Source organism: Schistocerca serialis, chromosome 9, assembly GCF_023864345.2.
Source record: "Schistocerca serialis cubense isolate TAMUIC-IGC-003099 chromosome 9, iqSchSeri2.2, whole genome shotgun sequence".
Classification (NCBI taxonomy): Eukaryota; Metazoa; Arthropoda; class Insecta; order Orthoptera; family Acrididae; genus Schistocerca; species Schistocerca serialis.
The window spans coordinates 35,775,925-35,791,008 of record NC_064646.1 but is presented as its reverse complement, the minus strand read 5'-3'; the positions used below and the strand labels follow the sequence as shown (position 1 = coordinate 35,791,008).

The 15,084-nt window shown below is 42.1% G+C and overlaps 2 protein-coding genes across 8 annotated transcripts in view; one reads left to right on the top strand and one right to left on the bottom strand.

Moving 5' to 3' along the window:
- The window catches only part of LOC126419883 (trichoplein keratin filament-binding protein), a 791,911-nt gene that overhangs the window by 330,850 nt on the left and 445,977 nt on the right, over positions 1-15,084 (top strand). For 2 of the 7 annotated variants that reach the window (XM_050087139.1, XM_050087138.1), the window contains exon 3: positions 2,920-2,982. The exons of the other annotated variants lie outside the window; for them this stretch is intronic. The gene's annotated coding sequence lies outside the window, so the exon portion shown is untranslated. The remainder of the gene's footprint in view (positions 1-2,919; positions 2,983-15,084) is intronic. 7 annotated transcript variants of the gene reach the window in all.
- The window catches only part of LOC126419886 (peptidoglycan-recognition protein LC-like), a 62,806-nt gene that overhangs the window by 24,440 nt on the left and 23,282 nt on the right, over positions 1-15,084 (bottom strand). Inside the window, exon 2 of the mRNA XM_050087148.1 lies at positions 6,554-7,025. Coding sequence (XP_049943105.1) covers positions 6,554-7,025 — 472 coding nt within the window. The remainder of the gene's footprint in view (positions 1-6,553; positions 7,026-15,084) is intronic.

The window sequence follows — 15,084 nt, the reverse complement described above, 5'->3', positions numbered from 1 at the left end:
TTGACTAAAATAGATAACTCTCAAAGGTGGAAATACTGGAGGCAGCAGACGAATAATTGGGCAAAAGACAAGGCACAATATGAAGCCGACATGGGGGAGGAACGCTTGGGGCTCAGGAGAAATGTAGGAAGACAAACCCACATTCAGATTGGATGTATACGGAGAGATGAGCTTTGACAATGCTGACAGAAACTGTCTTCGAAATTTAGAAGTTATCAGTGATAAGAAAAGAAGTGGAAAGTTATCTGCAACTTATACAGGAACCAGATTGCAGTTAGTCGAACGAGATGAAAATTGGATGTAACTGAGAAGGGAATGAGATAAGGTTGTAATCTATCCTCGCACCCTGAAGCAACAGTAAAGGAAACCTAGGAGAAGTATGGCGAAAGAACATATTATTTTACGGTTTGGGCATCCACAAATTTTAAAAATTTTTTCAAAAGACTATTAAAATCTTCTAAAAAACTTGGAATTTGGAATTTTGATGTGTCATCTCGTAACCATTCAATTTAGGCGGTTCTGCCAACAAGAATGCCATCCGAAAGTTAGGAAACCATGTATTTTAACGAACCAATGTTAAATTAGTTACATGCGAACATCTGAGAAAGTGAATAAACCATCGCGAAACGGGTTGTGTGTGATCCTGTTATAAAGGAATTGCTAACCGCTTATACGGCTACCAAAAAGTTTTTAGAAGATTTTACAAGTTTTTTTAATTAAGATACTTTATTATGGTGCAAGAATTGAAGTTCCTGGAAGAGAGAGAAAAATTTTGAGGTTTATGATGGCATGTAATCTTGCCTGAAATTGCAAAGCTCTTGACAGATGAGTTGAGCGGAATGGATATTATCTTGAAAACAGGTTATAAGAAGAATTAAAGTTAACAACGTTCTTGGCTGGTAGTCGCATGAAGTCAGATAATGCTGGTGGAATTGGGTTAGACAGTGAGAAGCAAAAAAAGTGGGCGAGTTCTGCTTTTTTTTTGGTAAAATTACTGGTGACAGCAGAGAAATGCTGAAGATTCAGTGTGTAGATAGTCACTAGCGAGGAAGTGCTGTATCAGATTGGAAGGAAAAGAGCTTTGTGAAATGTCCTGACTAAAAGAAGGGATCTGTTTATTGGACACATTCTGCAGCAGGAAGGAATAGTTAATTTGGTGTGTCGGGGTAAGCATTTTAGATGTGAACCAGAGCCTGAGTACAACAAGCAAGTTCAAGTCAATGTAGGTTGCAGAAATTGTGTTGGAAAGAAGAAATTTGCGCAAGTACACAAATGCGTGGGGATCTATTAAATAAGCCACACCAGTTAGCTTGTTATAATATGTATTGAGAAAGGAGAAAGAAATTCACGGGTAACACATACGCTAAAATATTATCATTCTTCAGTTTTTCTGTTTTCGACCTGTGTGGCGAAAAAGCACAATTGACTAGGACTAGTGCCTAAAGGTGTACCATAGGCAACTTCGATCCACTGGAATAGATTTCGACTTCGTCTCGATTGAAAGTACAGCACAGTACATTAGAATACACAGCTTCTCTCTTCTATTTCTCGCATTGCGTGGTTATATTTCAGCAAAACATTTATCGTTGGCCATTTTACCGTAGAAGCAAATTTAGTCTCCTAGTATGAGTTACAGTTACTTAAAATTGTAGGGGTTTACGTGCCGCGTTACGTGCGTATTCGTGTACGCAGATGGGCTGTTGTAATTAAAATCAATGTCTTGTCGGGCAATTTAGTTACTTCCCTACCTTCTTTCGTGTTCCTACAGACATTCCACGTTAATTTTCTCGTAGGTCACGTTGTTCACGAATCACTAGTTCTGTGAAGTCTTTCATGTTACTGTCTTCTGAGCTAATCACTTCTTTGCGTGTTTCGAACAAGACGGCTCTGCGGTGAAACGATGAGCACAGATTGGGACGGAAAGAGATTTGATACCCGATGCAGTCATCCCGATAGATATTATTCACAGTTTCCGTGAAACATTCCGGCGGCCATCTCACTACCTTCTTTATCAGATGTAAGCGACAGGTGTTTTTTTTTTCTTCTTCTGAACACACATTAGCATCAGAAAAGAGATCCTACCGCCAGATCAATCGTTATTGAAACAGGTCAGTATTCAGCACACATATTATTGTTGTGTTACGAATAAGAAATAAATACGTTTGCACCTCTCACATGCCCGTGACCTCCGCTGTACGAGACGATGACGCTAACGCCGAAAAGTCGATTTTTATTGTGTCTGGTTCCTTCGGTATCCATCCAAAGAGAACCCAGTAGATAATATTTTTATATGCACTCTGATAATCACACTAACAGTACTCGTTGTTTAGCCTCAGTTACACATATGAACATGCAGTCGTACTGTTATATCCTCATTTTAACGCTTTTTTGAATTTTAGTTTTTGTGTTATACATTTTACTGTTACAACTATTAGACCAGCGTTTCAAGGTCCATCACATATCTCTTGGATTACTATGCTGAATTTTAACTACAATTTGTTAAATTATTGGTATCATAAATTAGCTGCGTATTTCGAGTACTAGACTGGCCATTCTAAAGAGTGCATACAACGTAAGCAGAAACTATCTAGCCTGCGGTGGAGACGGCGTTTATATTTAGGCAGAGCGAAGTCCAAATCCCATTTCAAGATCCAGATTACGTTTCCAGAAATTTCCCTATGTCGCTTTAGGTGAATTCTGGGACTGTTTCTTACATATATAGAGTGGTTATAGTTGAAACTTTGGCTGCTTGAGAGGAGCACCATGACAAATAAGTGACCGTAGCATAATGAAAATTTGTGGAAACATTTGTAAGGACGTGCGGTACAGAAATTACAAGTAAACCATTGAAAGAAACAAAATTTAATTTCCAGGTGAGACGGTAACATTTATTAATTCCGTATCATGTTTACTTTCCAGATTACAAGCGTTGTTCATTGTGACGACCTTCTGCAACCAAGAAAGCCTGGAAGCGCACTAGAGGTACCGTTCCACAATAATTTTACGTAGCACTTTACGATCGGTGGACCGTGAAATGATCAGCTGTCGTGGCATTGCTCGTGCACTGCTTGAAGATCGCACATCGCGTCCAGCATTCATTCTCAGCCGTGATAACACCTAAGTACTTCGACAGTTTCTGGGAGAGTCGGCCGTCGGCCTATCCCAAGAGCAGTCCTCAAATCGCAAGTTAATTCCAACTTCTGAATCATGTTCTTCAACCCCGCTGTGGAAAGAGAACCTCTCCGTATTCCCTTAATGCCTGATAACTCGCGAAGAGCAGCAGCGCTACTGCTGGCTTTGTTGTTGGTTTTTTAAATTTTTTAATTATATATAAAACAGCTTTACGAGTAGATCGCAGCTTACCTCTTCCAGACCCATGTTGACTTGTCTGCAACTTAAATGCGCACTGATGATTCCATTTCACTTGGGAAAAAAATGTTCTGGCTTTTCTTTATGTCCAAATGACTCATTCTTTGCGAACGTGCTCTTTTCCTGTTGGGAAACCATTTTATTCTGGGCTTCTTGGGTCTTACTACCAGGGCAACTGTCCGGACGTGAAATTTCGGCCTGGAATTTTTTCTGTCTTCTTACGACTTATTTATTGCTGCTTCCCTCAAGCCTTTATTTACTGTGTGATCCATTTTAATGTTTCAGTTTTAGCTTTACTGCGACTTTCGTGTAATTCCACAACCTCGTTGATCTGGATAGTTCATTTCTTCTAATTTGCCCATAGAATTTTAACATGCGTTTTTTCATATCCGAACAAATTATGACATACTCGTAATTTTCGATTTCGTTATCTGCTCTTAGCGCGTATGATCCTTCTTCACCAGAGTTTTGCAATCGTGTCATCTACATCTACATACATACTCCGCAATCCACCATACGGTGCGTGGCGGAGGGTACCTCGTACCACAACTAGCATCTTCTCTCCCTGTTCCACTCCCAAATAGAACGAGGGAAAAATGACTGCCTATATGCCTCTGTACGAGCCCTAATCTCTCTTATCTTTGTGGTCTTTCCGCGAAATGTAAGTTGGCGGCAGTAAAATTGTACTGCAGTCAGCCTCAAATGCTGGTTCTCTAAATTTCCTCAGTAGCGATTCACGAAAAGAACGCCTCCTTTCCTCCAGAGACTCCCGCCCGAGTTCCTGGACCATTTCCGTAACACTCGCGTGATGATGATCAAACCTACCAGTAACAAATCTAGCAGCCCGCCTCTGAATTGCTTCTATGTCCTCCCTCAATCCGACCTGATAGGGATCCTAAACGCTCGAGCAGTACTCAAGAATAGGTCGTTTTAGTGTATTATAAGCGGTCTCCTTTACAGATGACCCACATCTTCCCAAAATTCTACCAATGAACCGAAGACGACTATCCGCCTTCCCCACAACTGACATCCCACTTCATATCGCTCTGCAATGTTACGCCCAAATATTTAATCGACGTGACTGTGTCAAGCGCTACACTACTAATGGAGTATTCAAACATTACAAGATTCTTTTTCCTATTCCTCTGCATTAATTTACACTTATCTATATTTAGAGTTAGCTGCCATTCTTTACACCAATCACAAATCCTGTCCAAGTCATCTTGTATCCTCCTACAGTCACTCAACGACGACACCTTCCCGTACATCACATCATCATCAGCAAACAGCCGCACATTGCTATCCACCCTATCCAAAAGATCATTTATGTAGATAGAAAACAACAGCGGACCTACCACACTTCCTTGGGGCATTCTAGATGATACCCTCACCTCCGATGGACACTCACCATCGAGGACAATGTACCGGGTTCTATTACTTAAGAAGTCTTCGAGCCACTCACATATTTGGGAACCAATCCCATATGCTCGTACCTTAGTTAGGAGTCTGCAGTGTGGCACCGAGTCAAACGCTTTCCGGAAGTCAAGGAATATGGCATCCGTCTGATACCCTTCATCCATGGTTCGCAAGATATCATGTGAAAAAAGGGGAGTTGCGTTTCGCAGGAGCGATGCTTTCTAAATCCGTGCTGATGCATGGACAGCAACTTCTCTGTCTCAAGGAAATTCGTTGTATTCGAACTGAGAATATGTTCGAGAATCCTGCAACAAACCGATGTTAAGGATATTGGTCTGTAATTTTGAGGATCCGTCCTTCTACCCTTCCTATATACAGGTGTCTCATCGGTTCCACCCGCAGTAATCTCACTTTCTCATAGCACAATCTCATATTGTACCAAATTTTATTGAAATTACTGCAGGTACTCCACAGCTGTGTTGACAGGCACGCGTAGCCTTTACGACCTGCACAGGTTTCTTTTCTTCGTTTCTCTTTCATCGGATTTGTATGTTGTTACGCCCGTTGCCAATTTGTAAATCTGTGCACTATAAGCGAGTTAGTGACGCTTTACGTGGCTAGCAGGCTCTGCGTAATTAAAGTATTCCACGTGTGTAATTTTATTTCATATAGCGAGTTGAAGAAAGGAACTGACATGCTGGATATGGTTCTATAGTTATTAGCGCCAGTCTTACGTCCGGTACTGAATTCTTTCAACTTACTCAAAACCGAGTTGTCGCAATGGCCGGTAAATAGCTTTCTTTGATTTAGTTCACAAATTGCAACACCTTCTAAAATTTTCACGCGAATTTCGAACGTACTTCTGACCAAGAAGTGATTCTGGTTTCATAATAAAATATTTTTTAAAACTTTTGAGTCCCTGTTTCTTGCCGGTTGGGGTTGAATTTCTAAAAACACTTTAAACAATCATTTCCTTTTTCTAACCTAAAGGCCAAATACCACTTTTCATAGAGGTATTTTTAAAAATGGTTTAATAGTTCTTTAATAATGATTTAATTTCAAAAAACTTTTTCACCCATTATTTCACTTCCTCAGGGACTGAATTTCAAAAAATGCGGGAACACCCAATTTTTTTTATTTCTGCCGAGAAGCCGAATTCAAAATTTCCTTAATAAGGACATATTTTCAGAAAACCGTTGAGCCCCTACTTCCTGCCCTTAGGGGCAAAATTTCGAAAAATCCCCTCTTGAACGATGTCTACAGTATAAGATCAACAACAGCCTTTTCAAATTTCAAGTTAAAACCCCTAACTGTTTTTGCTGGACGTTAATCAGTCAGTCAGTCAGGACATTTCCACTTACATGTATACAGATGTAGAACATCACTTCCTACCTGGAAAACGCGCAGCAGGGGCATGACATTGGACTGTACCGTGAACATATTATGTTACTGTTGATTCCACAATATTCAAAGGTTGTAGACTGGTTAGTGATTGTTCTGATAACGTTTTACCCATAGGCGTTAGTGTTGGGGCGAAGACTGAAAATGTTTCTTTATAATTTGTACACTGTACTTACACGTTTAAAGAGTTGTAAGTAAACTAAGTTTTTTTTCATTATAGATGGACTTCATTCGTTTAGTGTCTAATGATATTTTGATAATTAAGTTACTGGCCAGTGCCTGGTGATATTTTAGTTCTCAACAAACACAGTTAGTTAGTTCCTCTTAAATTGGGACAATTTGCTTCTGAGAATGAGGTCATACGTACTCAGTGACACGTGTACCATTGTTGCCTGATGCAACGGAGGCGTTCAAGCAGTGCGTGCTGTTCTTGCAGTTGGCGGTGCTGACATTAGTTGGAAGAACTGTGCTGACATTAGTTGGAAGAACTGCTGCACATTTCGGAGTAGGGAAGCTGTCAGCGTCGCCTCCAGACTGATTTACTGCGTGACTGACGTTGACACCGCAGCTCCAGTTGACTGCAGTGTTTCCCCCGAGCAGATTCTTCGTGGCATTGGCAGTGCTGTTCTGAATGACCCCGACGATGCTCTCGAAGCCAGGCGTCTTGGTAGCGTTGGCTGTAGCGTTGTGGATGACGCCAACGTTGCTATCGGAGCCGCGTGACAGATGGCTGGGGCGGATGGCTGCGCCGGGGGCAGTCTTGTTCGAGGGGCCGCCGATGGCGTTATCGTCAGCACTTCCCACATCTGTCCCGATTGTCGAGTTGAACAGTGGACCAGCTGTGGAGTTAAAAGACGCGTTATACATTTAACAAGCACTAGAGGAGAAGCGCTGATTCGGCGAGAGACGCCCATTGACAGAACTCGAGAGTACGTATTCAACGTTTCCTGTTTCGCTGCTTGGCGAAACCTATTACGTGGCCTACATACACTCCTCAGCATCGTTTGACACGTCACCTGTCCGATGAAGATAAAGTTGTTATAGGTTTGTTCGTGAAGTAATGTTTAGTGTTCCGTCGATATTTCAGTACAGCAGGATGTTGGTAACAGCAGGTACTCCTTAGAGTGGTAAAGTAACAGGCTGCAATTATAGAAGCAAGAGGGAAGTGGAAGTAGTGGGAAAGGGGCGGGGGGGGGGGACAAGCAAACAAGACAAAATTCATGTGTTCACTGGAGTCAGAGCGACACATTTTCGAGGTTAGAGCCAGGTTACAGACGGACAGTCTTAAAAGAAACTAGAACTTAACGGGACAATAATACACTGATCTGCCAGAATATTATGACCATCGACCTTACTACCGATATAAATCCGTCCATACAGTAGCAGCGTCACCTGGCGACGAGTAACTGCTAGTCGGACACACACACACACACTTGTACATGTAGAGTCACTAAGTGTGCTGTCCGTGTGTGGAGTGAGGACGATCTATCTGCGTTTGACCGAGGGCAGATCGTGATGGCCCGGAGGCTCGGCACGAGCATTTCGAAAACTGTACGACTTGTCTTCAGCACGTGGAGAACCCCAAAATGAAACCACGTCCTGTCGACGTGGGGTTGGGCTGCCTCCCCTCATTAAAGACGTCGGACGTAGTAGACTGGGAAAAGGTAAAACAGGACAGGCGGCGAACTGTGGCGGAACTAAAATCAGACTTTTAATGCTAAGCAGAGTACAAGAGTTTCTGAACACGCAGTGCACCGAACACTCCTAGCGAAGGGCCTCCGCAGCCGACGATGCATGTACGTGCCAGTGTTAACACCATGACACAAGCAACTACGACTGAAATGGGCACGTGAGCATCGTCATTGGACGTTGGCGCAGTGACAGAACGTTGTGTGTAGGTCTGATGAATCCCCATACCTTCATCAAGCCGCTGGGAGGACGCGAATCTGTCGTCTTCCAGGGGAACAGCTCCTTGACGCCTGTACTGCAGGATGGAGACAAGCTTGTGGTGCCTCCATTATACCCTGTGGAACATTCACTTGGGCACCGATGGGTCCCATGGAGCTCGTGCAAGGCAGCATGACGACCAAACTGTATCGTACACTGCTTGCAGACCACGTACGCCCCTTCATGACGATCATGTTTCCTGATGGCAGCGGCATTTTAAACAAGATACTGCGCCATATCACAAGGCCAGGAGTGTGATGGAGTGATTCGAGTAACACAGTGGCGAGTTCCAGTTGATCTGCTGGCCTCGAACTCGCCAGATCTGAACTCCATCTAATACATATGGGGTGTCATAGAACGAGGCATCAGAGCTCATCGCTATAGGTGTTCTATACCTCTCTGAACACTGTGTAACGACAGGGCTAGAGAAGTTAAATATCGCGAATTATAGACTAGAATCATTTTCGTGTATAGTTAACATGGAAAAAGGTGGAAATGCAACATTTTTAAGACTTGGATGGAAAGTCAAAAATGTTGAAACAAATAGTTTTTGCGTTGATCAGAACCTAGAAGCATTTGCATACGAGTTGCTACCACAGAATACTTCGCTAGTAGATGCAACAGACTACAGACCCCGTCTAGGGAACTTCCAGCTATTTATGAGCATTATTGAGCTACCTGTCAGAGTAGACGAAACAGTTAGGGGTTTGTGGAGATTTGAATGTAGATCCTAAAAAGATACAGATAGGAAAAATTAACGAGAATCATTTTTGGATGTTTCCGTCTAATTTCATTTGTTAATTTTCCAACTGGTGAGCAGCAAGATTGCAGAATCCTGACTGATAATATATCTATAGACTGTGCCCAACTGTTAATCGAGTATTTGATCATGATCCACAATTAATGTAAATAAACAGTGAAGCACTTTACATCTCTAAGGGATGGTCATACAAAGCATTCAGGTTTGTTAATGAGACCAGGTTAGAGTTTTGAAGAGTAAGTTACATGAGGTGGCATGGATTGTGGTATACATAGAGAGAGACGCTGGTGTCAATTTCAGTTTAAGCCATAGTAAATTTGTGTCCATATTTGAAAGTTGCTTTCCTAAATGTTATCCAGAAAGTCCATTAAAATACGCAAGCCATGGATAACTTCAGGGATTAAAATCTCATGTAAGAGGGAAAGGAAAATTATATAAATAAAGGCAACAAGAAGTCATGATGCGACATTCTTTGATACTATAAAAATACTGTAATATTTTAAGGAAAATCATTAAAATGTGTAGAGACATGCACGTGCTGACAGAAATGAGAAGTGCTTATAGGAAAATTAAAACTACGACCACATGGGGAATCCTGTAAAATGCGCATAGGACAACGAGTGACTGGTCATAACTTATGAACGGTTCGCGGTAGGACGTTCAAACTGCGCGGGTGGCCGCAGGGCATGACGAGAATTAGTATGCGCATGCGCACGCGCCTTGTTGTTGGCCGCCATTTGCACGTGAAAATTTTACGGTACAGCGTGCCTGAGCGTATAGCGCTCGCGGAGGCCTACTATGCGAGCAAAAACAGCCCAGCTGCGGCTCAAAGGAAGTTTGCCACCGAGTTAAAGCTGAAGACAAAAGGTCCAGGTGTGCTAACAATCAAGAATTTGATTCGCAAGTTTGAGAGAACGGGTAGCGTTCGTGATGATACTGTTGGCAATATCGGTCGTTCAAAAAGGGTGAAATCGCCTGAAAACATGGAGAAGACATGCGCTGTGTTTCAAACCAGCCCCAGGAAATCGATCAGACAAGCTGCCCAACAGGTGGGATTCAACCGGGACACATTGCGACGAATTGTTGTTGCAGACCTGCATCTCTTCCCCTACAAAATTCAAATCCAACAGGCGTTAAGCCAGAGCCATGGAACAGCAGATATGTTTCGCCATCGCTGTTGTCCACAGAATTGACGAATAGGACTTCGATGTGAATATGGTTTGGTTTAGCAACAAAGCCCACTTTCATTTGGATGGGTTCGTCAATAAGCAAAACTGGCGCATTTGGGGAACTGAGAATCCGCATTCTCTTCACTCTCCATGGGCGACTGGTTGTGTGCAGTGTTCAGTCACAGAATAATCGGACCTATACTCCTTGATGACACGGTGGCTATCGAACGGTATGTGAAGGTTTTGGAAGATGATTTCATCCCCATTATCCAAAGTGACCCTGATTTCGACAAGATGTGGTTCATGCGAGACGGAGCTAGACCCCATCGAAGCAGGAGAATGTTTGATGTCCTGGAGGAGCACTTTGGGGACCGCATTCTGGCTCTGGGGTATGCAGTGGCCAATGGCATGGGCTTCGATTGGCCGCCATATTCTCCGGATCTGAACACATGCGACTCCTTTTTGTGGGGCTATATTAAATACAAGGTGTGCAGCAATAACCCCAAAACCATTGCGTCGCTGAAAACAGCCGTTCAGGAGGTCATCGATAGCGTCGATGATCCGACACTTCAGCGGGTCATCCACAGTTTCGCTATTCGCCTGCGCCACATCATCACCAAGAATGGCAGGCACATCGAACATGTCATAACCTAAATCCAAATATCTGTAGTGACGTTTACATGTTGAATAAAGTGTGTGCAGGCCATAGTTTGTAACTAAGTTACTTTTTTTTACATATAATTCAATCATTGTCACCCTGTAAAATCACAGTTAAAATAAATGACAATGTTGTGACTAATAATTCACAATTTGCTAGTATTTGTAGTAATCGCTTTCTGGATGTAGCAGCAAAAACAGAATTATATGGTTTGGCTGAAGAAGCCAGAGAATACGTAAAAATGTCAGTCCATAACTCTTGAAGCAATTAAAAGTAGGACAATAATCATTCATTCAAATTAACAGAATTATAAGAATTCTGAAAACCGAAAGCTCGTATGGTGTTTATGGAATTTCAACAGAAATCTGAGAAGTTATGCTAACTTAATAAGTAATGTCGATAGAGATGACTGTAATACGTCATTGGCACAGGGAATTTTTCCATGCGGATTAAAATATACAATTTTTAAAACTGTTGATAGTAAAAGTGAGAAGTATTACTTAAAAATAATTATCGTCGAATTTTCGTACTGCAATGTGTTTCGTAAATACTCGAAAGGTAATGTACTCAAGAGGAGGCACACACTTAGGTAGAAAATATTTACTTAGTACGTCACACTTCGGATTCCAGAAAGATTGCTCGACTGAGAATGCTATTTATACACTCACTCATCAAATAGTAAAAGTCTTAAATAATAAAATATCGCCAGTTGGTATTTTTGGTCGATGCACTTTATGTGTAGACCATGTTGCACTCTTAGAAAAAGTCAAAGCTTAATGGAATTGGTGGCGTTACAGAGGACTGGTATTATCATACTTAACAAAAAGATGGAAAATTTGTGCTGAATAATTCAAACTTTGTTGGAAAGTGAGAGAGTTTTAGCGACTGTGGTGAAATCACCAAGAAAGTCGCACTGACATCTGTTTTTGGTCCACTCCTATTCGTTACATGAGGGGACGTGGAAAAGTAGGTTCACACGTGCCGTCCCACGCTAAGACCGTTGTGCGTCCTCTAGCTCTGTGTCGCCTGGGGGAACTTTTCTATTGCATTCCGGATAAAAGGGGCGTCACAGTGTGGGAGAGAAACGAACAGGCCACTGGAAACGGCTGCAGTGTTGATGCGCGCGGAATAGTAGGATTCTGGCGGGCGAAACGTGTAAACTGCACACAGATTCACCATGAACCAAATGAAGTGTCGCGTCCAGCCGTAATGAAATGCCCTATTATTCTACACCTTATTTTAGATCTATGTGACGATGCTGTGCTGGTTATATTTATATGTTTTGACTATGCCATTATGGCCTTATCACTTTAGGCCATGGTGTAAAAAAGATCTGAGGATGGTCATTACGGACTGAAACCGGTTATCGTCTAAATAAGTGATATTGTGACCAAAGACTGGAATAAAAAACATATGTAATGAAATGATACCAACGGTTTGACAAAGGCCGCTCAGTTGTGGGTGGTGCTGATGGGAAGTCCAGATCTTGCACCATGTATTTCCATCTTTCCGGCAAGCTGAAAGAACACGTGGGAGGAATGAGAAGTTAAGAATGATGAGGACGTTCACATTGCAATCCTCGAAAGGCGCCATAACCGATAAACGGATATGTACTGTCAAGGAATTAAATAACTAGTAGAACGTTGTAAACCGTTGTTTACAATGATTCAATGAATGTCCTGCAAAATAGCGTCATCTCATTAAGAAGGAAACAACAGAAGAAATTCTGATGAGGTTTGAAAGAATTATTAAGTAATTGTATGAAAGTGTACTTCCCCCAAATTTTGAGGAAACACGCTATATTAAGTTCTTCTGTACACTTTTGAAGATATACCAACAACTGATGTAGTCCATGAACAGGCGCAAGTAGATAGGGTAGAATATTGCAAATTTTTGAGTATACACACTGATAAAAATTTCAACTGGAAGAAGCACATTACTGAGCTGCTTGAAACAGTCAAGTTCAGCTGCTTTTGTTCTTTGTATGATTGCTAGTCTTGCAAATAAACGAATCAATCTCCTAACCTATTTCGCATCTCAGTAATGTCTTGTGGAATAATTTGTTGACGTAACTCATCCTTGAAAAGAAACAATTGATGCACAAAAGCAAGCAATAAGAATAATTGCGAGTGTTAGCTGCGCCAAACAAATCTTCGAAGGAAAAGAAAGAAAAGAAAAAAAAGCAGCAGCAGCAGCAACAACAACAACAACTACTACTGTATATACGCATAGTCAATATCACTGATAATACCTGAGGAACATCGCACATTCAGTATACTTAGGTTAAACTGCAAGACTTTATGAGCCAGGTATCATAACGGAGAAAGGAAACCAAACACTGCCTCTCCAACGGTGCAATGCTTGAAAAATCATTGTTATTCAAATCTTTTTTGTTGTTAAGCTGTATCAGTTAGTTTTTTATCTGGAGCTTTCAATGACATTGGTGTAGCAAAACCTGAATTCTGCGACGAGAATGCAGAGAAAATTGTGAAATATTGTAGAGGAGGCCCGTAAATTTACATATCTGTAGAGTCACAAAGTTTTGTCTATGGAAACTAATAGCCCACATACTGGGTCACATCCATCGTTAGACCAATCACACAGGAGTTACGATGCTCGGGGAAAATTTGAAGTTTCCAAAACGAAAGAGCCTGTCCCGCGTTGCTTCATATTGATAGTTGTTTTTAACAAATACTGTTGGAACTTCAACGTCGCGTAGCAACTTTACTAGACTAAAAGGCGAAATAATGCTGTGGAGGAGACGCCACAGTGATCCGTACATTCACATTATCTGAATGACACAGTCTAGACTACAATATTATTATGTATTTTTTCCCAGTATAGACAGTGGTATGCAGACAACTTCATTAGAGATGGGAGTTTCTCACTAGGCGCATAATGAACACTGGCAACGCACTCGAGAGTCCCGGACAAGAGCCGGCCGGTGTGGCCGAGCGGTTCTAGGTGCTTCAGTCTGGATATGTGTGATGTCGTTAGGTTAGTTAGGTTTAAGTAGTTCTAAGTTCTAGGGGACTGATGACCTCAGAAGTTAATTCTCATAGTGCTCAGAGCCATTTGAACCGGATAAGAAAGCTGGAGTGGCTTTGAATAGCGGCAGCAGACGACACAAGCGGTAACGTCGGCTTGCAAGAGGGACGCACGCAGACCACAGTCGATCCTGTTCGATCAGTCCGGCGATGGCACCAACTGTCTGTCTAGGGAGGACGCAGGCGTGCTGCGGCAGCATTCAGAGTGCAAGAGTATCGGCCGGGCCAGAATTGCGTAACGGCGCGCCGCTGTCGCCGTATAGCCCGCCTGGAAGCGGCCTGGATGTCGCCCAATGGCCGCTGACGTTTACTGTTGCTGTCCAAGAGCGTGGGCCGCTGACACTAAATCAAATTTTAAAAATAGGCGCTCCGCCGGACCGGCCAAACTATGCAATCGCAGTTCAAAACATAGTGTAAACTGGACGCTTTACGCCGGTCGGCTGTCGCTGACTTAGCTTTCTTTGCCAAGCATCCTCGTAGTTTTCCGCTTACGCCCCTACAACAAAACAGACGTACCTCTCGGAACACGGTGTTGTTATACACCTGAAACATCTAATTACATAGACGGAATTCTTTCACAGGCGCTCGAATACTTTTTGCAGCAGCCATATAGAACAATATTGTCATCCACCAGTGTGAAGTTGCTGAAGTGCAGGCTGTAACACTCAAGCAAGCTGTCAGCTACCATAAAGGAAACTTGCATCAAACTATGGCAATGCTGGAAACAGGAAACAAGACGTTTTAGGATGCAGCAGCTGATTCTGCTCTGAGGGTACATAACTTCCGAGTACACTGTGTTGGCGTCGGTTGAAAAACAGTGCGGTTTAATGTTTTATGACTATATATGCAGGGCCAAACAAAAGGCAGTGGAAAGGGTTGATAACTAGCTTTGTAGTGGTATGTAAGGACATGTAATTCGCCCCACGAGGACCTAATTCGGCGTCTAAAGAATATGCTTACTTTTAATTATGCTTAATCGTATAAATAAGAAAAAAATATCTATGTGATAAATAATAGCTGAAGTAGCAACTGAGGAAAATGACTGCAAACATTAACAACATTATGGTTATGTTTAGTTAAGGAAAGTTTGCCTACCATATTTAGTAAGCCTGGATAAGAAGTAGCAAAACCAGTTACGCGGGTTGAACATCAGCACAAATAATAGTCAACGGCTTCCTGACTGTGATCTGGTCGACTGTTAAGACATAAGTCTATTCCGCCATGGTAATTTTGTTGAAAAAAATGTCAATAATGTCTAATAACTACAGTATATAAACACTTATTTAAATTTTCAACGTTTTCAAACGATGAAGAGAT